The 27,236-nt window shown below is 42.3% G+C and overlaps 1 protein-coding gene across 1 annotated transcript in view; it reads left to right on the top strand.

The window, feature by feature from the left end:
* The window catches only part of LOC149167779 (methionine aminopeptidase 2B-like), a 299,021-nt gene extending 272,119 nt beyond the window's left edge, over positions 1-26,902 (top strand). Inside the window, exon 12 of the mRNA XM_089433147.1 lies at positions 26,437-26,902. Coding sequence (XP_089289273.1) covers positions 26,437-26,547 — 111 coding nt within the window. The 3' untranslated portion in view covers positions 26,548-26,902. The remainder of the gene's footprint in view (positions 1-26,436) is intronic.
* Positions 26,903-27,236: the final 334 nt, after the last annotated feature.

Raw genomic sequence — 27,236 nt, 5'->3', positions numbered from 1 at the left:
AACCACTTCAACCAATGGAAGTAAAGAATTCGTCCTTGGATCAGGAAGAATCACAGTAAGAGGAGTTAACAGAAGCACCTACTACCAGAGGAAGAACGAGTAGGGAACTTCGTTAGATTCTGCGAAATGCAGAGGATTTCATCGGTGCACCAAGAAACAATAAAAGGGAGCGAAAACAACCAGATAGATATCAAGCATTAGTAGCTCAGGATGGGGAGCCTGCGACTTTTCAAGAGGTTTATCAACATCAGGTTTGGTTGGATGCGATGGTGGAGGAATACAATTCCATAATGGTGAACGATGTCTGGGAGGTAGTGCTGAGGCCTCAACACAAATCAGTGGTAGGTTCGAGATGGATCTACAAGATTAAATACACTGTAGATAGTAGTGTGGAAAAATACAAAGTCAGGTTTGTGGCTAAGGGGTATGCTCAGAAGGAAGGAATTGACTACGAAGAGACCTTCGCCCCAGTAGCCAGGGATACATTTATTAGAACCATAATATCTCTTGCAGCACAAATGGGATGGGAGATTCATCAAATGGATGTCAAAACGACATTCCTGAACGGGGTGATAGAAGAGGAGGTATACATTGAACAGCCAGAAGGCTTTGAGACACATGAGAAGAAGTCTCATGTATGCAAATTGAAGAAAACCTTGTATGGGTTGAAACAGGCACCTAGAGCATGGTATGGTCGAATTGATGGCTACTTGCAGAAGATGGGATTTGTTAAGAGTGACGCAGATCCAAATCTCTACTATTTGGTTGTAGAGAATGAGCCTCTAATCCTAGTATTATATGTGGATGATCTCTTCCTGACAGGATCATCCAGGCTCATCGGGGACTGCAAGAAGAATCTAGCCACAGAATTTGACATGAAGGATTTGGGACAGATGCATTATTTCTTGGGGTTGGAAGTTTGGCAGCAAAAGGGGAGATCTTCCTTGGACAAGGGAGATATGCTACAAATTTTTTGAAGAGATTCAGGATGCAGGATTGTAGACCCATGGCTACTCCAATGATCACCAACTAGAAGAAAATTGATGCATCAGAAGACAAGGATGTTGATCCCACCTTATACAGGCAGCTCATAGGGTCCCTAATGTATCTGGTCAATACCAGGCTAGACATTTGTTACGCTGTCAACACCCTCAGTCAGAGCATGGTGGAACCGAAGAGGGTGCACTGGGCAGTGGCCAAACATGTTCTCAAATATATACAGGGAACAGTCGATTATGGACTCTTGCACACCAGGAGTAAGGATATCAGATTGAGTGGATTTACTGATGTAGATTGGTCTGGAAATTCAATGGATCGGAAAAGTACCTCTGTGTACTGTTTCAACATTGGATCAGGAATGACCTCCTGGTGCAGTCGGAAGCAAAAATCCGTAGCTCTGAGCTCAGCTGAGGCATAATATATGGCTGCAAGCACAACTTTGTGCGAGGCCATATGGCTTAGAAAACTACTTGTGAACCTATTCAGAGGAAAGATGGAGGCAACCAGGATCATGTGTGATAATCAAAGTTGCATGAAGCTCTCTGAGAATCCAGTGCTTCATGATCAATCAAAGCATATTGATATCCAGTGTCACTTTGTTAGACATTGTGTCCAACGAGGAGTTGTACAGTTGAGCTACACTCCTACAAGAGAACATGTAGCAGACATCCTTAGCAAGGCTTTTGGAAGAACAAAGTTTGATTATTTCAGGGAGAATATGGAGATGATAAAGAATCCATTTCAGTAACAGAAATGGGCATGATGTTGCAGTGGAGTAGCAATCAACAGTAGCACGATGCAGCATGATGAGAAGAGGTTGCAGTGCAGATACAGTGTTGGGAAGAAAGACCAACAACAACACAGATGCCAAGGGAGTTGCAGTGCAGATGCAGTGTTGGGAGAAAGTACCAGCAACAACGCAGATGCAGAGGGAGTTGCCCTACGGATGAGGTAGTGGCAGTGGCAGAGCCATGGGCAGCAACACAGATGCTACAATGCAGTTGATGTTGGGCGGGGAGGCCAAGCATCAGCACAGGTACTAGTGTCGTATAATCAGAGTGATGCTCAGTGTAGAGTATTACTAGAGCACAATCCTCGCTAAGAGGGAGTGTTGATTTGGGGTAGCATTGGATGTGCTCTAGCCATGAAAAGTGGTGGAGAGGCTAAAGCACATGAGATCTCCAAGACCCAACAATGGTTTGGGCAGACTCTACCCGATTCAGGAGATATTAAAATAATTAATATTTTTAATGGAGTTCCTAAGCCTAAACTTAGGAAAAATAAAATATTAATGGGTATTCATATAAAACTGAGTTAGAAGGTTCCAAAGACATGGATCAATCCAAATCTAATCTTAACCGTTGATTAGAGATGTAATCTCGGTCATTGAAGGACCAACAGGAAAAGTATAAGAAGAGGCTTAAGGGTCAGTTGGAGAACACACTGAGGGAGACTAGTCAGTTCGATTTCTGGAGCGGGGTTTGCTGGGAAATTCAAACTAGTGGTCTGCATTGTAGCAAGAGGTAGCGAGTATGGAACAAATAGGAAGAAACAGCACCAGAAGATCAGTGCATAAAGAGGCAGACGCAGAGGCAATAGGATTGCACAGTCACTGGAGGGCCTGCATGGGTGATGCAGAGAGGCAGTTGCTGACGCAGAGGGTCTGGAAGCTGTGCAAAGGCCAACAAGTCTGACGCCGAGTCTGGGGGAGGGTGCTGGAGAATTTATCTCTGTTTGGAAAGCCTGTTTGGAACCTAGTTGTACTCAAGAATAACTGATTAATAAAATGCTCCTTTGTTGCACTGGTTTTCCGCACTGGGTTTTTCCGAGGACAATTGTCCAAAATATCTGTGTTGATGTGTTTGATTCTTATGCACATATTTGTTTTTGTATTATGGTGTGATGTTTGCAGCAGAAACTATTTTAATCTAAGTTGCAGGAAACGTGGCCCTAGGGGTCGTTTCCCCAGGGGAAACGAAACGAAACGAAATGCGTTTCCCCGTACCGTACGGCCTGGAAACGTGTTTCTGGCCATACGGACCACGTTTCCCCAAAAAAACAATTGTTTTTTAATTTTATTTTTTTTTAATTTGTTTTTAAATTTTTTTAGGGTTTCCGGGATGTTCTAGAAACCTATTCTAAAGTTATAAAAGAGCAGTTTGTCTCATTCTCTCATCACACTATTAAGCAAGTCGTTTCTCTTGGAGACTGGCAGTTGTTTCAGCTAGGGTGTTTTGAGCAGTGAGCAAAGTAAAAAGAACTTATGAGAATGTTTCCTTCTCATCTACATAGGGAGGTAAAGGAGGAATTTGCCAGTTTTGCTGCAGGAATAGATGATTATGCAGATATATCAGCTTTGGAGGAGAGAAGCACCATGAATCCAGTTAGGTGGTGGATTTGTCATGGAGCAAATGGTGTACATTTGCAAAGCCTTGCCATTCGTATTCTTTCACAAGTGGCAAGCTCTTCATCAGCAGAAAGGAATTGGAGCACTTATGGTTTTATTCATTCTGTGAAGCGCAATAGGTTGGGCTCACAGAAAGCAGAGGATCTTGTTTATGTGCACTCCAACCTTCGCCTTACATCTCGTAGGGGTCCAAAATACAACAGTGGTCCTTCTAAAGAATGGGTTGTGGATGCAGAAAATCCTGATTTGGATCTCTCTCTTGCTGCCCTGAATATTGAGGACGATTCTGGAAGTGGAATTGGTGCATCATCTTCTTCAGCACCACCATCCACTGTTGAGCATTCTGCTGCTTCTATTTTTGATGAGGATTGTTATGATGAGGATTAGTCTTTTGTGACTTGTCTCTATAGTTCTTGCAGCCTTATAGTCTTTATTGTACTTGCAGCCTCATATACTAATATAAATAAAGGCTGATTTTGGATTTTCCAGTTCCTATATTTTTATTTTCATTATGTGATTATTCATGACTCATGAGTAAATGTGATGTAAATTTAATCTTAATGTTTAAATGTAATAAATTATAATCATATAATGTAAATGTATCATTAATGCTTTATGATTGCACATATATATATTAATAATTTTTAAATATTTAATATATATATATATATATATATATATATATATATATATATATATATATATATATATATATATATATATATATTCGCGTTTCCCCGTTTCCAAAATTTGGGGAGGTCGCGTTTCGTATCGCTTCCCGTTTCGGAAACTCGTTTCCGTTTCCCCGTTTCGTGCAACTTAGATTTTAATGTTCACTGAAGGGTTTTCGTAAATAACTTATTGGAAAATAAGTAGGTAAAATAAATCAGTTGTTGCAATGATAGAATTTTTCACATGAATATATATGAGACCTCAAACTTCCAAGACATCTGAATTCTTTTTTTTTTATGAATGATCCTATAATAGTTGTGATGACATTAATCTTCTTTGGGGCAAGGGTTTTGGCAGATGGGATTCCTTAGAGAAATACATCCCACAACTACCCAAACATAACAAAAAGGAAGTCGGAGGTTGGTCACATGAGAATCTTTGGTTTTCTTGTATATATTCATGTTCCTAAGGATAAGAGGAACAAGCTCGAGCCTTAAGGAAAGAAAGGCATATTTGTTGGATATAGCGAGTCATTGAAGGCCTACAGAGTGTACATTCCAGAGTAGTGACAAATTGAGGTCAGTCGAGATGTTGTTGAGAAATCAATGCTAGTAGAGTTAAGGTTAGATTTCTCTTTCTTGATAATTACTTGTGAATTATATTGGCTTCTTTTATATCTTTGTTATATTATCTTTCATCAGGGAATTACCAAATTATATGTGTATGAAGATCACAAGAACAAGAGACACAAGATGTAGGCACTCTGTGTTAAATTTAGGTATATTCAATGCTTAGTGCAATTTATTTCAATTTTCATAGTTAGCTCAATATCTTTTCCATATTAGAAATCACATCAACATTAAAGTAAATTGCAGATAGAACATAAACATAGATTGCAGAAGACAAGCCAAACAAGAGGACACAAGATGTGGCGTTAGCCAGGGACAAACCCCAATGTGGGGAAACCCTTGATCAATTCTTCTTATATGTTCTTCAATAGTTCAGCAGAGAGAGAGAGAGAGAGATAGTACATTTACAACAGAAGTCAACACTTTGACTTATCTAAATAAGAGCATAGATCATCTCTAAGAAGACGATACATGAGATGGCTAAACTCAGTTGAAGACATGCTGCTTCAACTAATTCTCCGAGGTGACTCCTTCACCTATCATTACGCTGCATCTTGTCATCATGTTGCACCTCACCATGTTGCACCATGCTGCACCCATCATCACTATGTTGGACCTCATGACCATGCTACACACATCATACTGTTGCACCTTACGCTGCCACTGTTGTCCCATGTGCCATTGTTGCACCATGCTACCATAGCTGTTCCATGTGCCATTGCTGCACCATGCTAGCCACTGCTGCCCCATTTGCTTGCTCCACCAAGCATCATAGCCTTGTTGTCCCATCACAGCTTGTTATCCCAATGTTTAGCACTACTGTACCTTGTTGTCACACATGTTGTGCCAATGTTTAGCACCTGTAGTTGCTTGCTGTCTCATTGTGAGTCATGGTTGCTCCTATGATTGCTTGCAATCCCATTGTTAGTCATGGCGGCTCCTAAGATTGCTTGTTGTCCCATTGTTATTCATGGCGACTCCTAAGATTGCTTGCTGTCCCATTGACCTACAACAACCCAACAATCATGCCCAAAACATACCTTGAACATGGCTTCCTCCTCATGCTGTTGTTCTAGGCATGTGGCAGCGCCTAACACTTCCATGCTGCCTATTTAGGAGTGACTAGACCTGTGGCCTGCCACAGACCTTAGCTGCACACACACCAAGCACATAAGATGCATGCTACAACTCACTATTCTGAGGTCTGTTTGGTTGCAACAAACTAGGCTTGGTTAGGGCACACAACAGTCCTTAACCAACCTTCCTTTTGTGCCCAAAAACACTCCTAAGAGATGCGGCTGTCCTTCTTTGAGGGCCTAAGGGTGGGTACTTCAATTTTGGGTTTCCCTAGCCCTTGTCTACCCTACGACCTGCCTGTAATTTACTGCGACACCCTACAACAAGACTGTGTAAGGTTGCGGTTGCCTTTCCATGGATCTGCACCCCTCCAAAGTGCCCTCAAAAGTGTCCAATGGTTGCGGCTCTTCCAGCAAGGGAACTTGGCCCCTTCTCCAACACTTTGGACCCCTGAAATAGACCCAAAACAGTACTCCTTTTACACGCTGTCCCTGCCTCTTCTTGTTGCGGCTACCACAGGGAATTATCCTCCTTCAACAAGCTCTCTTCCTCCACAAATGGATGCGTAGAGCTGTCATAGGCTAGGGCTTGCTAGGACTGCGGTTAGGGCTACTAAGACCTCCTCCATTGCTGCGTAGATCCTCCTTCTTAGGACTGCGTTAGGGCATCCTCCTTAGGACTGCGTTAGGGCTTGTAGAGACTGCGTCTAGGGCTTCATACTAGGGCTCCTTTACCTTTTGCTTTTTAGGGCTTCCTCTTTTAGATTTCTCTTCCACTAAAACCCAGAACAAGTGGAGAGAAATCAAGAGTGAAATGTGTGTAAAATGACTCTCAAGTCATCTCCTTTTATACTAAAACGTTGAGCACATGTGGGGCTTATTTGGTTGCTCGCTGGCCTTAACGAATTGTCTATTAACACAAATAAATTCATAACTCCATGAATACTAAGATGGTTGGGACTAAGATGGACTAAAGCTTTTAGCTAGTCTAGGTACCATTAGGGTTATTTGTTAACCATCAACCCAGGGATCTAGGTGTGTATCCAAGGTCAGAGCTCCGTGACCAATGCCACGCTCCCTCATCGGGATCTAGACATCAATACATATGTCTGCTTGATGTCCTCTCAGGCACTTTGTATCACACAAGATTCCCATGAAGTTTCTTCCAAACATCTTTCGTTAACGAAATCAGTAATATCAACCAAGCCAAGTATGCTTCTCAAATACTCAAACTTCTTATTAGGAAGAGACTTTGTGAACATATCAGCGACTTGTTCATCAGTCAAAACATATTGTAGCTTCACAATCCCATCTTGTACCAAACTTCTAATATGGTGGTACTTCTTTTTATATGCTTCGTCCTTGAATGGAACACGGGATTTCATACATCTTAATGTTGCTTTGATTATCACAATTTATCACTGTAGGACTTAGAGGTTTTTCAAACAAATCTGACAGAAGCTTCCTTAATGATACAACCTCCTTTCCCACTTCACATGCAACCACATACTCAGCTTCAGCACTACTTACAACAACAAGATCTTGTTTTATACTGATCCATGAAATCATCACAGGTCCCAAACTAAAACATCCACCAGTAGTGCTTCTTCCATCGGTCTCACTACCACCCCAATCAAAATTTGTAAAACCTGTCAGCTTGACTTTCTTGCTATCATACTTTAGGCAATGATGAATAGTACCTCATAGATATATCAATATATGGTTGGCAGTGATCCAATGGTCATGACGAGGCTCCAACTGAAATTTACTAAGAATGTTCACAGCAAAAGATATCTTTGGTCTTGTGTTTACTAGATACATCAGAAAACCTACTAAATTTCGATAAGAGGTAGGATTGACGAGACTTGAGTCGGAGCTTCTTAACTTATTGAGATTAGTGATAATGGGAGTAGTCATGGGGTTGGATTCCATCATACTAAATTTTTGCAACAACTTGATTATATACTTTCCTTGCCCTAAATAGATTTCCCTAGGTTTTTGCCATACTTCCAATCCTCAGTAATAATGCATTAGACCCAAATCCTTCATCTAAAATTCGGTTGCTAGCATCTTCTTGTATTCTTGTATCCTTCACTCTACACATGTAATAAATAGATCATCCACATGCAGTAGAATAATGACTGGCTCATTATCGACAACCTTGATATAGAGATTTGGATTAGCAAAAATTTTGATGAACCCGTTTCTTAGAAGGTATGCATCCATTCTTGCATACCATGCCCTAGGAGCTTGCTTCAAACCATATAGGGCCTTCTTGAGTCTACACACGAGTGTCTTTGCCATTTATTTCAAATCCTTTATGTTGTTCAATAAATACTTTTTCATCTATGGTCCCATTTAGAAATGTTGTTTTCACATCTATTTGATGGATATTCCATTCCATTGTTGTAGCCAACGAAACCAAAGATATTATATAGTATATCTTGCAGTAGGTGCAAAGGTTTCTTCATAGTCTATGTCTTCCTTTTGAGAGAAAACCCTAGCAACGAGTTTGGCTTTGTACTTATCTATGCTTCCATCAATAGCGTGTTTGATTTTGTAGATCCATTTGGAAGTGACAATCGATTTGTCACTAGGTCTAGGAACAATTTCCCAAACCCTAATCTTCATGATGGATTGATATTCTTCCTACATAACTTTCTTCCATACTTCTTGATGAGCAGTTTCCTCAAATGTAGTTGGTTCAGCTTCTATTGTCATGTATGCAGCATAACCATAATATCTTTTTGGTCTTTTACTTTCTCTAAAGGTTTCTTTCACGGCTCCATGTCCTTCGGCATCTTCAAGAGTAGTTTTTAACCAATTTGGCCTTTTCCTTGTGTCGGGTATGTTCACAAGTTGAATAGGGTCACTTGGTCCTTCTTCTTCTTCTTGATTTGTTATAGGATTGTCGTGGTGCTCTTCTTCTTCGAATAGTGGTATATCTTCGTCATTGGAATCAATAGGAATATCTTTGGATCTTTTGTAGGCATGATTTTCATGAAATATAACGTCCCTGCATACTTCAATGTGTCTTCCTTCTTTGATGTGGATTCTATATGCCTTTGAAGAAAGATTGTAGCCAAAAAAGATCCCTTTAATGATTTTAGAATTCGGCTTCTTTCGTTTGTCCTTTGGAACATGGATATAGGCAGGACATCCAAAGATTCGAAGATGGTCCACACAAGACTTCCTTCCCATGAATGCTTCTTCGGGTGTCATATTATCGAGGATTCTATGAGGACTTCTATTTTGAATATATACAGCAGCCATTGCAACTTCTCCCCATAGAAATTTTGGAATGTCTTGATCAAAGATCATTGTTCGAATACATTCTTCAAGTGTTCTATTCTTCCTTTCTGCAACTCCATTTTGTTCGGGATTGTAGGGAACAATGAGCTCCCTCTTAATTCCCACTTCTTTGCAATATGCAATTATTTCTTTTGAAGTGTATTCTCCACCATTATCAGATCTTAAAGTCTTTATTCTTCTTTCCGCTAAGGTCTCTACTTCAAACCTGAATTCCTTGAACTTTTCAAATACTTCATCCTTTTTTTTGAGTAGATAGAGCCATGTCTTTCTAGAGTGATCATCAATGAAGGTTACATAATAGAGATGACCTCCAAGTGATTTGTCAGACATAGGCCCACATACATCTAAATGGATAAGGTCCAATATTTCTTTAGACCTTGTTTCACTGCTTGTAAATGGTTTTCTTGTATTCTTTCCTAAGGCATATTCCTTCACGATCTTCTTTAATATTGGGAATGCCATTTACCAATTTGTTGAGAAAGGGAATAACCTTCTAATGTAAATGACCATATCTTCTATGTCATAGTTTAATGGGATTGATTTTCATGTGAACTAGGCTTGAGGAGATGGTGTCAATATTCTATATAAACTTCCTTCACGAATTCCAATGGCTCTAGCTAAACCTTTCCATCTACAAAAGCAACTCTATCACCTCTATCTTTTAAATAAGAAATTGAAAGTAAATTCTTTTACAAACCTGGAACATATAGTATATTGTTGAGATGTAGCTTTGCTCCACTTTCCATCGTTAAAGAAGTTGATCCCAGGGTTTTAACAGTATAGCTTTTGTTGTCTCCCATTTCCACTAATTGAGAAGATTGTTCTTTTGATAGAGTATGAAGTTGTTTGCTATCTCTTGTCATGTGTCTTGATGCTCCAGTATCAAAAATCCATGCATTGTCATCATTGAGTGAACTTGTGAGTGCAGCGAAAAACTCTGTCTTTGACTTTGTTGAATAAGTTGTATATGACCCTTTTGATCCAATAGAGTGTTCTCCAATCTTCCCTGACCTTTGCTCGGATTCCATGTTGAGAAATCAATGCTAGTAGAGTTAGGGTTAGATTTCAATTTCTTTTTAATTACTTGTGAATTATATTGGCTTTTTTTCTATCTTTGTTATATTATCTTTCATCAGGAAATTACCAAATTATATGTGTATGAAGATCACAAGAACAAGAGACACAAGATGTAGGCACTCTACCAGGGCAAAACCCCTATCTAGGGGAAAACCCAGTCAAACTTCTTCCTTCAATAGTTAAGATGAGATAATCCAAGACTCTTTGACCTAGACACAGACCTCCTCCAACCAACAAGCCAGCCTCCTTCTAGCAACTTCGACCTAGATCTTTGACCCAGCAAATCCAAAATTTCAACATTCCAGAAGCAAAATCTTTGACCCAACACTTTCAGAACTTTGACCCTTCCAGTAGTAAAACTTCAATCCAGCAACTGGCCCAGTAACTTTGCATAAGAGAGAGAAAGAGATAGCCCAAAACCTTCAACTTGTATTTCTTCCTTCTTCACCTTGAACTTCACACTTTTCTGCACTTCCTTGATGTAGATCGAACTTCTTGAGTTGATGTCTCCAAATGAATTCGAACTGCTTGTATATATAGGCTTTAGGTGAGGACGAATTGCCCATTTTGCGGCTGACTTGGTGTGGAGGTGACAAATACCTTATTTGACTCAATAATAAACCTTTTTACATGATTCAAAAGCTCAAGAAGGGTCTCTTTTAATGGATAATGACTCTAATGACTTAGAATAAATCTTAGAATTCCTCAGTGGGGACTTTGACCTAAAACATGATGACCCAAGCATGAAACCCATGCTTTAACAAGTCATAATAATCTATAAATATGACCGAACCTAGTTACATTCTTCAACATATGGCCCCTTCGATGAGAAAGTGGCATATTGTAAGTCTTTGTAGATTCCTTGGATGAAGTGAAGCAAGAGGCCTCAAGGGAGGAGCATTCAAGTTCTACAGAATGTACCGGAAGGCCAAAAGGGCCTCAAGATCCAGCAGAACCAATCATAGTTCCAAAGATCAAGAAGAGACCAACATGGCTTAGATCCATATTGGAAGAGGCAGAAGGACATGCAACTCCTGATGGCACATCTAAAGAGGTGAAGAAACCTAAGAGGTTCTCCAACTATGCAGCTCTCATGACAAAACTCATTGATGAAGAACCTTCCACATATGAAGAAGTAGCTAGTCAACAGGTATGGAAGGAGGCAATGAATGAAGAGTACCAATCAATCATGAAGAATGATGTCTAGGAGATTGTGCCAAGGCCTGAAGGGAATTCAATGGTGACTTCCAAGTGGATATACAAGATTAAGCATGCTGTAGATGGTAGTATTGACAAATACAAGACACGGTTTGTGGCTAGAGGATTCTCCCAGAAAGAGGGAGAAGACTATGATGAGACCTTTGCTCCAGTTGTTAGGTACACCTCTATTAGATCCATTATTTCTCTTGTTGCTTCGTTGGAATGGAAATTACACCAAATGGATGTGAACACTACTTTCCTCAATGGTGTGATTGAGGAAGAGGTGTACATATAGCAACTTCAAGGCTTTGAGGTATTTGGAAAGGAATCTCGTGTTTGCAGGTTGAAGAAGGACTTGTATGGACTCAAGCAAGCTCCAAGAGTTTGATATGCTTGTATTAACAGCGATCTGACGAGATTGGGATTTACCAAGAGCGAAGCCGATCCAAACCTTTACTTTAAGGTTGTGAAGAATGAACCATTGATCTTACTATTATATGTTGATGACTTATTTCTAACAGGTGCCAAGCCTCTTATCATTTAGTGCAAGAAGCAGTTGGATTTTGAGTTCGATATGAAGGATCTTGGGTTGATGCACTATTACTTGGGATTAGAAGTATGGCAAAAACCTGGTGAAGTCTTCCTTGGTCAAGGAAAGTATGTGTTAGAGATCCTTTAGAGATTTGGTATGATGGATTGCAAATCCATGGCGACTCCCATGGTGACTAACTTGAAGAAGTTAAGAGGCTTCGACTCCAGATTGGTAGATCCATCTATGTACCAGTGACTAATTGGTTCATTGATATATTTGGTTAACACCAGGCCGGACATATGCTTTGTTATGAACACATTGAACCAGTTCCAGGTTGAACCGAGACATGAGCATTGGATTGCAACAAAGCACATTTTGAGATATTTGCGTGGTACAATGAATTATGGCTTGAGATTTGTTGCAAACAAGGATGTATAGCTTCAAGGATACACGTATGTTGATTGGGCATGAAGTATTGAAAATAGGAAAGGTACCTTAGGAGTATGCTTTAGTTTGGGATCTGCTATGATATCGTGGATGAACAGGAAGCAGAGGTTGATTGCACTCAACAATGCTGTAGCAGAGTACATTGTTAGCCAATGAGGCTTGTAACGAAGCAGTATTGCTCCGGAAGTTTGCAGGATTGTTCAGCCAAGAGTTGGAACCAATGGTGATATATTGCAACAATCAAAGTTGTGTGAAGCTTTTAGAGAATCTCATGTTTGATGACAGGTCGAAGCATATTGAGATCAAGTACCACTACATCCATGACATGGTGCAGAGGAGAGCAATAAGGCTCGAGTGCATCTCCACCGATGAGCAGACTTCTGATCTTTTGAGGAAGTTGTTGTTGAGAGACAAGTTCTTGTACTTCAGAGACAAGCCAGGGCTCGTGGAAATTACCCTTCATTGAGATGGAGTGCTAACATGTCTACAACATGAATGGACATTCTTTCGTAAGGGAGAATGGGTCCAAGAGACCGAAAGGGCTCAACATTTAGTGTTGCATGAGTGTCTCTTGTAGGTGGACCTTGATCACACACCAAGAATGGTGGAGTAAGGTCTTGGACCCTGATCAGACACCAGGTATGGTGGAGTGAGGTGCTTCAACATCTAGACCCTGATCGCACACTGGGAAGGGTGGAGTGAGATCCTAGACCCTCATCATACATTAGGTTGGGTGGAGTGAGGTCCTCTCAGCATCTAGACTCGATCACCAACCAGGATGGGGTAAATCTAGTCTCTCTTATGTGCATTCTGATTACTAATGTTTTACTTTTCTTTATGGTTGAATTTCTGAAGTATAATTGTTGAGTGATATATTGGAATAAGTTAAAAGAAGATCTACGTCGAAAGTAATTATCAATTTTTAAGAAATATTGTGCTAGTTTACAATGCACTTAGAAAATCAGCACTACTTGTGTTAGGGACGACTAGAGAGTCAACCTTGTTAGGTGCTTCCAGCCCCTAAGGGGAGGCAACATGTCCTAGGTCAACCCTTCAATGCATAGGTGTTTGTGATCATGTTGCAACAGAGAGGAAATGACTCATGGCAAGGTGCCATGGTCCCTGATGGAGGTCCATCATCTTGAGTGTATAGATGTATGGAGGGAGAAACTTTCCGTAGCTTGCTTTTACACCCCTTTGGTGCCCCTTTTACTTCTTTTATATGATGCTTTGAATGATATAGTAATTATTTACCCCTTAATGATGACTCAACTTCTTGCTCATCAGGGTTGGGACATGCAAGGGCTTATTTATTATGTGATGGAGCACCAAGTGCTTAGGAATTGGGTGATGGCTAATGAATGGGGTAGAGCTCATGTCAGGGTTTTGCCCATGCCTTAATTTATGTCTTGACCATCTTTTGCATGCTGAGTTTTCTTTTCCTTTCATTCTGGCGATTTTATGCTTTTACCTTTTTCGTAGCTACAGTAACCTCCAAGGAAAAGTTTTCAGCGCAGACTCAAGGATGAGGTTATGAGGGTGCTAATCCTAATAAAAAACCAATGACAACAACCCTGAAGGACGAACATGAAATCAGAGGAATGGTGAAGAGTGATAAGTATGGAGTGGTTATGGACACGCTACTTCAATCCAAGTTTCCCAAGTAGTGCCCCTCCTATAACCCGAAGGCCTCAAAGGAGGCCCCATTGGACTAGGTTCAAAAACTAACCCCCTGTTAAGGTGAGAGAACAAGCTTACAATCAAGATTGATCAATCATCCATATCACCCTTAATCCATGTTAGAATGCCCAAAACATTATGTAAAAGCAAATGATTGCAAAATGGTTAAAGTACTTGCCGAGTGGTGTCCCACCTTCCTCCAAGAGAAATAATAGATGGTTAGAGGTGTTTGATTAGTGCAAATGGTGGAGGAATGTGGCATATCATCATATATTGAGCAAATGTAGGGTTGTTGACTAGCTAGCAGAAACAACACTATACTTTTCAAATTGGCTATGATGACACTAATTATGAAATTCCACCACTTTTCTGGATCTTTTGGAACTAGTTTTTTTTTCCGAAGAAAAAATCGTAACTTTTTATTAAAAAGATAATGAAAAGTTACATCTGCTGAAACAATGAAGCATGCTGTGACCTGCCACAAGGGCTCGGGTGCTTTCGCACCCCACGCAACGTTAGAAGACTAACGTGCAAAAAGAAATAAGAAAAAGAGAAGATGGAAGAGATGATGAAAAGAGGCAAAAAAACTGAAGATTCCGACATTTCAAGTTTTTCGCCCCTTTTTCTTTTCGACCTTACGCCACTCTCCTTGGGTGGCCTCGGTCGAAGCAATGACTAACTGTGTTTCTGCATTCTGTGAGCCATTTTCTTTGTCTGAATCTGAAGTATCTGAGAGATGATGTCGCTTGGTGCCCCCTATACTGTGGTCCACGCTTGTCATCTCTGCCTTGTTTTCTGATGTGGTTCCTTTCTGTTTCTCCATTTCTTGAGCTGCCTCGGTCTTCTCTACAGGGATCTCTTCCTCCTCTGCTTCTGATTCTTCGTCCTCTGAAGCTGGTGGTGAGAATTGCCATCCTTTCCTCTGCTTCCCTTTCTGCTTCTTTTTGCTCTTGGCTTCTGGGCATGCACTTTGTAAGTGTCCTGTCTGCCTGCATAGTCTACATCTGAAGGCGGTATTTTCATAATCTAACACTTGCAGCCAGTTTTGTTGTTTGTAGATCAGCCTTATATTGTCCGGCAACCCTTTACTTAAATCTACTTCCACACAGATACGTGCGAATGTGTAGATCCTTTCATCAATCCTTTCCAGATCTGTTTTGATATATTTCCCTATGCTGTTCCCGATGCCTTCCAGAACTCGTTCATTCCAAAAATGCAGAGGTAGATTATATAGTCTAACCCAAACCGGCATTTTGGTTACAGTCATTTTGTTTGGGTCAAAATCTGGAAACCATGGGGTCATAAACAGCCCCGATGTTCCCCAAAACCATGGTCCTGTATTGATGACTGTATCTCTGACTTCCTTGGATGTAAATTTAACTATGAAAAACCCCTTTGAGCAGAGATGAATATCACATTCCATGGTCCAGCTGGTGAAGATCCAATGGAATAGATCCAGGGGTTTTGGCCAAAAACTATTGAAACGGCAAATGAGGGCTTGCGTTTCATAGGACTTTACAAAATCGTCCAACCCAGAAGAATCTAAGTTTAAGGCTGGGGTTTGCTCTGCCTGATCTACTATGTATGGCCTGGGTATATGGCCACCTTGATCTGGAGAGGACCCTGAATCTCTGCTGCCCTGCAAAATATTTTTGTAGGATAACCCTCCCTTGGGTTGGTGCTGGGGTGCAGGTTTTTTTCCCTTGTCTCCGCTTTGCTGTCCCGTAGACGGAGCCCCTCCTCTCAATCTGAGATTTAAAGAAATGATTGACCCTGGCCCAATCTCATAGCTTTCCATCGATCTACAGTCTTGTAGAGACCGCCTTCCACTGACCAGATGTTGGATCTAGACTGGATATCCCATTTCTGCCCATATTTGTTGTTTCAGTTGCAGGAAAGTGCTTCCTGCATGGACCCATACTAACCGAGTTTTCCCTTGTGGGGGTTTAATCAAAATCTGAAAACAATTGTTTGTTACCTGCTCTGGCTGAAGGCCATACTCCAGATCTGGCCCTGACCTATTGGAGCTATCGCTCATTTGCATGACAAAATCTTCGAACCCTCTGTTGTAAGGCTGCGTCGATGTGGTAAGAGCCCGGATCTGCGCTGCAGAGAGCATTGGAGCCTCAAAACACCGCGAACCCAGGGCCCTACTCCCACCCCATACCTGATCTACGGCTTTGCCATTTAAGATCCGCCCTAGATTGGCAGATCGAATCCACGGGGTGCCACAATGGGGCATGTAAGCTGGCAAAACCCTCTTTCCTCCATAGTCGCAAGCAGATTTGCCATACCTGTGCCAAAAGTTCTCGTACGATGGCGTAACAAAACGAGACAAGGTGAGGACCATTTGTTTTGGGGTATAAAACTCCGGACATAAGATTTCTGGTGCCGCCGTGAAAGAATCTCTCTGCACCCTGAAGGAGGAGAAGCGCAGTTTGCTATGGTTCGATTCGTAAAAATCTTTTTCATCAGCAGATTCAATCCAGGACCCAAAAGGGGCATCGTGCTCATAGTATCCATCGGCCAGGCATCTAGCCGATCCAAAACAGATCAGATCTTTTGGGACCGCGGCGGCGCTGAGAATACCTTCTGAAACCCTAAGTCCAAAATACGCCTCCATCGCTCTGATCTTCTTCCCCTTATTTCTTATCTTTTGGACGATGGACACATATATAAATATGTGTGGATTAAATAAGAATTAAATAATGTAATTTAAATAAAATACGTGGGCTTTATGCGTTAAAGGGAAGTCGGCCTTAAGTGGAGCAGCCCCTTGTAAACGCATGGAAAGATACGTATATATGGAGAGAGATGGAGCTCATTCTCTCCATCAACTTTCGCTCAAGAGCTCTCCTTCGCATAAGGACAAGGAAGTGCGAGGTGTCTTGGAGGTTATGCGCATTCCTCATGCGCATGGAATAAGAAGAAGTCTTCGCATACTTGGAGCTTGGTTATGTGGAAGAGGTCTCGGTTGAGGACTGTTTTATGCTCTCGGTGGAGGACTGTTTTATGGTCACGGTTGAGGACTGTTTTATGGTCACGGTTGAGGGTTGGATGTACGCAGATTGGTGCAGATTTGTGTGAACGTCTTGGTGACCCGTGTGGGGGCCGTTCACAAACAAAAGGTGCAGATTTGTGTATGGTTAAGGCTTCTTATGCCTTGTTGTATATATTGGAAAGAATTCTAAGTGTTGGCCGTGGATTTGCTCGGCACACTTGTTCATTGTATTATTGAAGAAAGTTCATAATATATATATATTTGGGCAGACTTTCCGGGAGTTGACCCTCCCATTCTTCTCGGTTGTTTTGCAATTGTATTCGGTTAAATTGCATATGATAATGTTAAGAATGGTTTGTGAAGTTTGAAGAAGATTTATGCTTATGGTAATAAGTGAAGATATATTTATATCGGTTTAAAGTTGTTGATATTGGTTAAGGCGTAGTCCATAAACGTGCACTTGGTTAAAAGTGAGCGTTCGGTGGTGCCGCACCCGCCCAATAAAAGAAAAAAAAGATTGGGGCGTGACAACGAAGATCTCTCGCACTTTACTCTTGTCTTCTTATGCGAGATCCTTTTGGAACTAGTTTTACTGAAATCTGTGCTCTCTATAAAAAGAGATCCATTCTACAAAATTTGCAGTCATCACTGGATCTTTGTTTTGTATGATTTTGTTTTAATTAATTAATTTTGGAAATTAACCTAAATTCTATTGTCCTCTTTTCATGTCAAAAATCAATACAAAGAAAAAAATTGTTCCACTGTCTACCAAAGAAAGAGCTCTAATACCGCTTGTAGTGTAATTCACATAATATCTCTTTGATAATAGGAAATGCAGAGCTATGTTCACTTGCCTCTTCAAGTGGGCAACCTCCAAGAGCAATGCTTTAAATACAATCACAATTCTTGAAAGAACATTACATAACCTAAGGGCCCACATTACATAGCTCAATATATATCTATCTATAGAGAATATTAACCACCTAAGGGCCCACTTATAATGAGAACCTACTAACTAATTTGGTTTTTATTAACAAAGAGGATCCTTTTTACAACGAGTGACTGTTAACTAACTATTTAATGGGCCGCATACATTAATAATGTATCAAAGTGGTTGTGTCAACACCCATTACCCACACATGTTGGGCTAGTTGTGTGTGACCTTTCAAGAAATTTCTTTATGATCCAAAATATTAACTCTACTTGAGGGTTGAGGCATGCAAAAGCCCTAACCTAAAGAGGTGGTTGTCATTGTGATATTCCTGCTTAATGTTTCACTAAAGGGAATATCAAATTTTTTATCAATTTTGGCTCTCACATTATCTCACTTAAGAAAAAAGGGGCTTAGGGAACCCATATGTGATTTTTGGCCTAAGAGGCACTCCAACTATAGGCTCAGCGAAAAATTGCAGCTTTGGTGGAATGTGGGGGCCTCCACGAAGGCATTTCCAGCCCACAAGGAGAATATGCTTTCATTGGCTCGAGGAAGGTGGGTGGAAGTCAATGTGGGCCCACATGGGCAGCCTTGGAGGCAAATTGATAAAAGAGGGAGGAGCTCTCATTTTTGGTTATCATTCATCATTTTCGAATTTGTCTTTGACAAGAGCATGCTTGAGTAGTGAGCCAAGTCTGCATGTGTTGTTCAGCACACCGGGTGTTTCCAAGTGGAAATCCTAAACCTTGCTTCGGTGGACTTCGAGTGTTAGCCCAAGGAGGGAGTTCTTCTTCAACATAATCCACACAACAACAAGAGGTTGATATGTAGCAGCAAAGAGAGCCACAGCAACGCAGGGGTTGCACAGTCATTGATAGAGGCATTCCGAGAGTGTGGGGAGACAAGGGAATTTGAGGTGGAGAATTGGTGGGAAGGCTTCTAACAGGGTTTGCAAGTGTTTTGGAGGCATTTCAACAGCAGATCATTCAGGAGGCCGAATTTCTCAATTGGAGAGCTAGTCTAGCTCAAGGGGGTCGAAATTCTGGGGTCAAGCTTTGGCCAAACCCTTCGTTGGTTATTCTAGGTTTCTTGAGTAGAGGCCAAGATTAAATTCCTGAAATTTTCTGAGCAGTAGAGAGGACTCTAGCAGCTCTTCATTTCAGGCAGTAACACCATTTTATGGGTTTTACAGCGCAATAGTTGGGCCAAACTGACAGGGCTTGAAGGAGGGTGATTCAGGGATCATCAAGGCCTTTTCTAGCTTGCTAAAAGCAAGCCCAAGTGCACACATTCCAGCACCTTGATTGTACACCTTTCCCATTTAATAAAATGAGTAGACAATGTCGTTGTGGAAGCATTTTGCGGTTTGATTGGCTGTTTCGATTTTTGTGATGTGCTATCTATTTTGCTTTGATTCTTTAATGTTAATTTTCCCTTAGGGATATTACAGTGGTATCAGAGCTCATAGACCTGGCATAGCCTGTGCGAGCAGCATAGTCTATGACACCGAAGGATAGGGAGAATGTGACATGCTGGAGGCAGAGATACAAGAGCAAAGAACGACAGCTAGAGATCACCCTTATCCCGTGGCGATAGAACCAAAGGTAGAGGAACCCAACATGGGGGATAACGAGGGAGACTAAAGGGATGAGAAGGAGTTTGCCCAACTGCTACTAAAGGCAGTGCAGGATTTGTCACGAAACATTGAAGGGATGGGGCAACAGAATATCAATGGCAACAAGGGCAAAGGTGTCCAAGGGGATTTCCACTATGGAGAAGGGTTGGGAACATCACACAACCATGCATCTCTCCATGCCAACATGCCATTGGTCCAAAACACACCCCCTAGATCTACCAACCCCACGTTCCTACAATCTGGAGCAGGATGGCAACCAGAGTAGGAGGAAGCACCCTATGGAGACTACTTCCTGGAGTATCAGCCTTATGGGCCTGAATTTGGGAGAGCCATTACTTTCAAAGATTTATGTCAGCTAAAAGGCAACAACAAGTCCAAGGGACAGAATGGAGGAAGTTATGTGCAGGGGACAAACTTGCAACGCACGGTGGGGAGGTTGTTTCTCCCAACCGATGGGTCCTCCAAGAGCTCGGCCAAGGCCTGGGTCGAGAAGTTGGATGCCTATTTCCAGTTGAACCAAATGACAGAAGGTGAGGCAATCAAGATTGCCATGTTGCACTTGGAAGGGGAAGCCCACGAATGGTGGTTCCACAAATTGACCACGTTGGGGCATTCTAGAGTGACTGCCTATGATGAGTTGACCAGGAGAGGGTGTTGGAGCGGTTTGAGAAGAAGAATCCAGAGGATTATTTTGGGGAGCTGACTAAGCTCAAGCAGACAGCGAGTGCAGAAACCTACATCTCAAAGTTTTTGCATTTGTCGGTGATGGTCCCATACTTGTCAGAGTCTAGGAGGATTTTCTTGCACCCATTGTAAATACCGATGTGTGTATTGTAATTATTATATGAAATTTCCAGTTTCTGTTGAAAATTCCACTTTCAAAAAATTATTATTTGTTTAGAAAAGACTCCATGCCCAAAAGAGAAGTTCACAGTCTGCAGGTTCTCGACGCATTGCAATCCAATGAACCATCCCCAGGTAGAGCCAATGTTGTCACCTTTTGAAAAGAGAGTCGTGGGTTGGTGAGGTCCAACAAGCCCACTACGTTGCAGAATGTCGTAGGGAGATTCTGAGACCTACAGGATGCCTTACCCAGGACAAGGCCACCATTTCCCCCTAGATAGGGCTTCCAGCAGAAGGGGAATGACAGCAAGGCCCCACCACCGAGGGACAATCAGAGGCGTGCATAGTTGGATGATGAGACCAAAGGAAACCTCAAGCGGAGGAACTTGTGCTTCACTTGTCAAGAGCCATGGGCACCAGGCCACAGGTGTGCAGCGGGCAAGGCTCATTATATAGAGGTCTTCTATGACAATGATGCAAAGGAGGGAACTTATTTTGAAATGTCGGGAGAGGACAGCACAGCACCACCAGGAGGAGGAAGACCACCACCACCACCAAGAGGAGTTCTTTCGCACATACTGGAGGGGTACTTGCATTGCTGCAAGGGGTACCCAAACTATAAGGATTCGAGCACTGTTCAGGGGCAGCATGTCTCAGTACTGGTGGATAGTGGGGCTACCCACAACTTCATTGATGTGCAGCTGGTTCAGAGGAGGGGCATCACAACTGAGGAGTTCGAGGGATTCTCAGTTCTTGTGCCTGGGGACAGGACCATGCAGTGCACCCGCTATGTGCCAGCTTTGACAGTGACCATGGGGAATTACTCCATGACAAATCATTTCTTTGTGGTGGATGTACCGGACACCAACGTTGTGTTGGGAGTCCAGTGGCTCTATACACTGGGCAAAGTCTCGACAGATTGGTAGAAGTTGGAGATGGAGTTCGTAGGGTCAATGGCAAGACCGTGTTGCTTCAGGGGATGCACTCATACCCCCGAGAGTATCTTCCCCATCCCCATAATGACATGCAATTCGAGAAGCATATAGGGGGTACCACAGACTGTCTCGATCCACAGGATGGAGGTTGACTTGAGACATGGAGACATCGAGTGGGTTGTGGAGTTGAGGATCTCAGAGGCTGGGGGAAAGCCCAAGCCACCACATTCGGAGATATAGGCTATTCTTGACAGGTATCCAGTGGTGTTTGAGGACATACCACTAGGACAACCTCCTAATAGGGAATTTGAGCAAACCTTTGAGTTGGAGCCAGGCGTGCAGGTCGTCATCACCACCCCTTATCGACATCCCAAGGCGTATCGAGATGAGATTGAGAAGGCCATCCATGAGTTATTGGAATTAGGACACATTACACCCATCTCTAGCCCTTTTGGTTCATCAGTTGTGTTGGTGAAAAAGAAGGACAGGTCCTTACGGATGTGCATTGATTACAAGGCTCTCAATAAGAAAACGTTGAAGAACCGCTACCCTATTCCTCGTAGAGATGAGCTGATGGACAAGATGAGGGGCGCAAAGTTCTTCTCAAAGATTGATTTGAGGTCGGGGTACCATCAAATTCGGGTGAGGGACCAAGATGTCCCAAAGACAACATCCTGGTGCCACTATGGGCACTTTGAGTTCCTGGTTATGCCCTTTGGGCTGACCAACGCACCTGCCACATTTCAGTCATGCATGAACCACATGTTTCGTGGTAGTTGAGGAAGTTCGTGCTGGTGTTGTTTGACGACATATTGATCTACAACCAAACGAGGGAGGAGCATTTAAAACACCTTGAGACAGTACTGCGCATCTTGGAGGAGTAGCAGTTCTGTGCCAAACTGACCAAGTGCGAGTTTGGGCTAACTGAGATGCTCTACCTTGGGCATATCATTGGGGAGAATGGTGTCAGAGTGCATGAGGAGAAGAGAGCTATCTAGGATTGGCCAGAGCCCCAGAATGTGACCGAGTTGAGGGGATTCGTGGGAATTTTCACCTATTACAGGAAATTTGTGAAGGGTTTCTCACAGCTGGCTGCACCCCTCATAGATTTGACAAAGAAGGGGGCTTTCGAGTGGACCACTACAGCACAGGAGGCATTTGATCACCTCAAGGAGGTCATGAGTAGTTGGCACTCCCTGGTTTCACTCAGCCTTTCGTGTTGGAGTGGGATGCACCAAGAGTGGTCGTGGGTTGTATTGATGCAAGGGGGGCACCCCATAGCGTTTGAGAGCAGGAAGCTACTGCCCCATGAGTTGCTCTACTCCATCTATGACAAGGAGATGCTGGCCATCATGCATGCGTTGGCCAAGTTCAGGCAGTATTTGGTGGGGAACAGGTTCAAGGTCAAGACCGACCACAATAGCCTCAGGTTCTTTTTGGAGCAGAAACAGCTACAAGAGAGGTAGCAAAAGTGGGTGAGAAAACTACAGGCATATGAATTTGACATCAATATGTCAAAGGGAAGCACAACGTAGTTGTTGATGCGTTGTCTAGGAGACCAGCCACCTTGTCCTTGATGAACATTGCCCCGAATTGGAGGGTGCAGTTACTCGTTGAGTACTCCAAGGACAAGTTTGCATGCGAGATCCTTGATGGGTTGGTGATGGATGACTGGTATTGGGTGATGAACGAGGTGATCTACTACCGAGACCAGATTTACTTGGTACCCAACTCCCCACTGAGGGAGAAGATTCTGCAGGTTGCCCATGATTCACCACTAGCAGGGCACCAGGGTTTACGAAGACATACCAGACCATTAGGGAGCGCTTTGCATGGAAGGGCCTCAAGGAGGACGTTCTGAGGCATATACGGGAGTGTGACACATGCCAGTGGAACAAGGGAGAGCAGACACACCCCGCTGGTCTACTACAGTCGCTTCCCATTCCGGAGGGAAAATGGGAAAGCATATCGATGGATTTCATCATCCGGTTGCCCACAGTACAGGGAAAGGACTGCATATATGGATGATCGGATGGCTTGACAAAGTATGCTCATTTCTTTGCCATTACAGCCCGGTACTCGGCCTCACAGTTGGCTGAATTGTTTTTCATGGAGGTATTTCGACTACATGGTCTCCCCAAGACCATTGTAAGTGTCCAAGACAACAAGTTCATGGGTGGGTTTTGGCAAGAATTATTCAGATTGGTGGGTACGGAACTCACCCCGAGTACCAGTTACCACCCGCAGACGGATGGCCAAACGAAGATAGTTAACAAGTGGTTGGAGGGCTACTTGTGTAACTATGTGACAGGGCAGCAGAAGGCATGGATACGATGGCTGCATTTGGGGGAATACTGCTACAACACTACGCATCACATGTCTATAGGTATGTCACCATTTCGAGCCCTATATGGTTATGATGCATTGTCTTTTGCTAACGTTATGTTTGGAGACAGCAGGGCCCCAAGGGCCAAGGACTAGATACAAGAGAGCCAAGACATCTTGAGGGCTCTAAAAGACAATTTGCAAATGGCCCAGAATCAGCAGAAGCTTTATGTAGACAGGGGCAGAGTTGAGAGGTAGTTCAAAGTTGGGGACTTGGTCTTTTTGAGGCTCCAACCATACCGGCAGTCTACGCTCAAGCAGAAGGGGGCTGAAAAACTCAAACCCCGCTTCTATGGGCCCTATCGTGTTGCTCGGAAGGTGGGGGAGGTAGCATATGAGTTGGAGCTACCACCGGGGAGTCGGGTGCACAACGTTTTTCATGTGTCTTGCCTCAAGAAGGCACTAGGGCAGCAGGTCACCACTACTACAGAGTTACCCCCTATGGACGATGAAGGCCATTTGGTGCTGGAACCAGAGGCCATTTTGGATTCTAGAGAGAGGCACCTACGTAACAGGGTCATCAGGGAATTTCTGATTTGATGGAGGAATCTACCGGATGAGGATGCCACCTGGGAGGGGGAACAGATACTACAACATCCTTCTTTGCAGTTGCTTGAGGACAAGCAACGTTTTGGCGGGGAGGACTGTGATATTCCTGCTTAGTGTTTCACTAAGGGAATATCGAAATTTTGATCAATTTTGGCACTCACATTATCTCACTTAGGAAAAAGGGGGCCTAGGGGACCCATATGTGATTTTTGGCCTAAGAGGCACTCCAACTATAGGCTCAGCGAAAAATTGCGGCTTTGGTGGAACGTGGGGGCCACCATGAAGGCATTTTTGGCCCACAAGGAGAATACGCTTTCATTGGCTCGAAGAAGGTGGGTGGAAGTCGATGTGGGCCCACATGGGCAGCCTTGGAGGCAATTCGATAAAAAAGGGAGGAGCTCTCATTTTTGGTTATCATTCATCATTTTCGAATTTGTCTATGACAAGAGCATGCTTGAACAGTGAGCCAAGTCTGCATGTAATGTTCAGCACACCAGGTGTTTCCTAACAGAAATCCTATTGCTTGCTTCGGTGGACTTAGAGTGCCAGCCCAAGGAGGGAGTTCTTCTTTAGCATAATCCACACAGCAACAGGAGGCCGATTTGCAGCAGTAGAGAGAGCCACAGTAGCGCAGGGACTGTGTAGGCATTGATAGAGGCATTCCGGGAGTGTGGGGAGATAAGGGAATTTGAGGTAGAGAATTGGTGGAAAGGCTTGAGAAGCCTTCTAAGAGGGTTTGCAGGTATTTTGGAGGCATTTCAGCAGAAGATCATTCAGGAGGCCGAATTTCTCAGCTGGAGAGAGGTAGTCTAGCTCAAGGGGGTCGAAATTCCTGGGTCAAGCTTTGGCCAAACCCTTCGTGGGTTATTCCAGATTTCTTGAGTAGAGGTTGGGATTAAATTCTCGGAATTTTCTGAGCAATAGAGAGGGCTCTAGCAGCTCTTCATTTTAGGCAGTAGCACCATTTTCTGGGTTTTACAGCACAGCAGTTGGGCCGAATTGACAGGGCTTGAAGGAGGGTGATTCAGGGATCATTGAGGGCTTTGCTAGCTTGCTAAAAGCAAGCCCAGGTGCACACATTCCAGCACCTTGATTGTACACCTTTCCCATTTAATAAAATGAGTAAGTCCTGTTGTGGAAGCATTTTCGTGGTCTGATTGTCTGTTTCGATTTTTGTGATGTGTTGTCTATTTTGCTTTGATTATTTACTGTTAATTTTCCATTAGGGATATTACAATCATGCTGTGTTAAGCAGTGGGCTGTGAGGAAGAGGAGGGGTTCCATTCTTTTTGTATTGTTATTGTTCCAGATTTGAGTAGATCATCTAGGAGTGGATTATTGAAGCATAATAGTGGATGTAGAAGATTCTATAACGACCATTTAGGTCACAATGTGCATGGCAATTCTATAGTGAGTGCCCCTTCCTTTGTACTTGCATTTTATAATTCAGAACAAAGAACATAGCAGAGGCCTCACTATCTAGCTGAGTTTTCCCTATATGGGCTTTTCGAGGTCACATCTTGTGTTCATTCGCTTGTTTCTTTCATTTAGGTTTGGGTTATTTCCATAATTTTGGGAGCTACTTTAGTAATATCAAATCATGTTCATTTGCTTGTTTCTTTCATATAGGTTTAAGTTATTTCGATTATTTTGAGAGCTACTTCAGTAATATCAAATCTAAGATCTAAGGTAATACACTACATAGTAAAAGGTTTTAGAATATTGAAAAATATGTTGTGATGAATGGTTCTAGTGGAATATCTATGGCAGTTTACAGATCACATCGTAAATGTCTATAAGAGTAATGTTTCCTTGGGTTGGAGTTGCTCACAAATTCCATTTCTGTGGGATGTTGTGTCTTATGATTAACTTTGTCAATGGACATGCTAGAAATGGTTGATGATTATTTTTGGTATCAACATGCATCTTCTATGTATCTGTAGGTACTTTGTTTTCCCTTATATATTGCAAGTTGCCTTAGATGCCTAAGTGAATTTGCATCACATTCTAATTCCAGAGTTCCTTAGTGTTTGTGGATACATAATTTCAAAGTACCTTTATATTCTTATTCCATGGTGTTACTGAATAATTAACGTTGCTTGTAATGTTCTTAATATTGCAGCCATATCCTCCTCTTTGTGATATTAAGGGAAGTTATGTTTCACAATTTGAACATACAATTCTACTTCGTCCAACGTGCAAAGAAGTTATATCCAGAGGTGATGATTACTAAGGATCAACTTAATGCTTCTACGTTGTTTATCACTTCAGAAGCCTTTGTAAATTGCTTGATACAGATTATAACAAGGGTCTGCTTACGAAGAATATACTGATCCCAATGCTGAGAATTGTAAGAATGGCACATTAGCATAACTTACAATCTGGCTAAGAATTTGTATATGAGAATTTTACTGAATTTTTATGCATCATTCCACCATTAAAGGCTTTCATTCATTTAATTTAGGACCTGTGATTTGTTCAAAATAGTTTTATGGGTGACTGGTTTGAGAAGATGTAATTCAGAGAATATTTTTTTTCTATTATATATCGAGGACTCTGGGTTTAGTGCCAGAGGTAACTTTTGTTCATCTCTCCTACTATGTCATTCGGAATCATTCAAGTTTCTTTGGATTTGCATTATATCCCATGTTGTCTATGAACACTAGGTCGCCAAACCAAATTTTTTTTCTGCATTAAGCATTACTGTTTGATGTGATGACATCAGGTCCCTTGGTACATATTCCTGAATGACTGCAGGTACCTTTTTCATTATAGATTATTTGTACCTTCTTTTGTCTGTATTTGTCATGTCCGCATTAGATTCTTCAGCAAGGCTAAAGTGCAATGATTTATTTTCTTTAATAGCTGAACTGCAATAACAATGCATATTTCAGAATACAATATATATGTCCTTACTGTATG

This window comes from Pinus tabuliformis, chromosome 5_1 (assembly GCF_031772625.1).
Source record: "Pinus tabuliformis cultivar Carrire ecotype Pingquan chromosome 5_1, CPIR1, whole genome shotgun sequence".
Lineage (NCBI taxonomy): Eukaryota > Viridiplantae > Streptophyta > Pinopsida > Pinales > Pinaceae > Pinus > Pinus tabuliformis.
The sequence above is the reverse complement of the archived record's forward strand: the minus strand, read 5'-3'. Positions and strand labels throughout refer to the sequence as shown.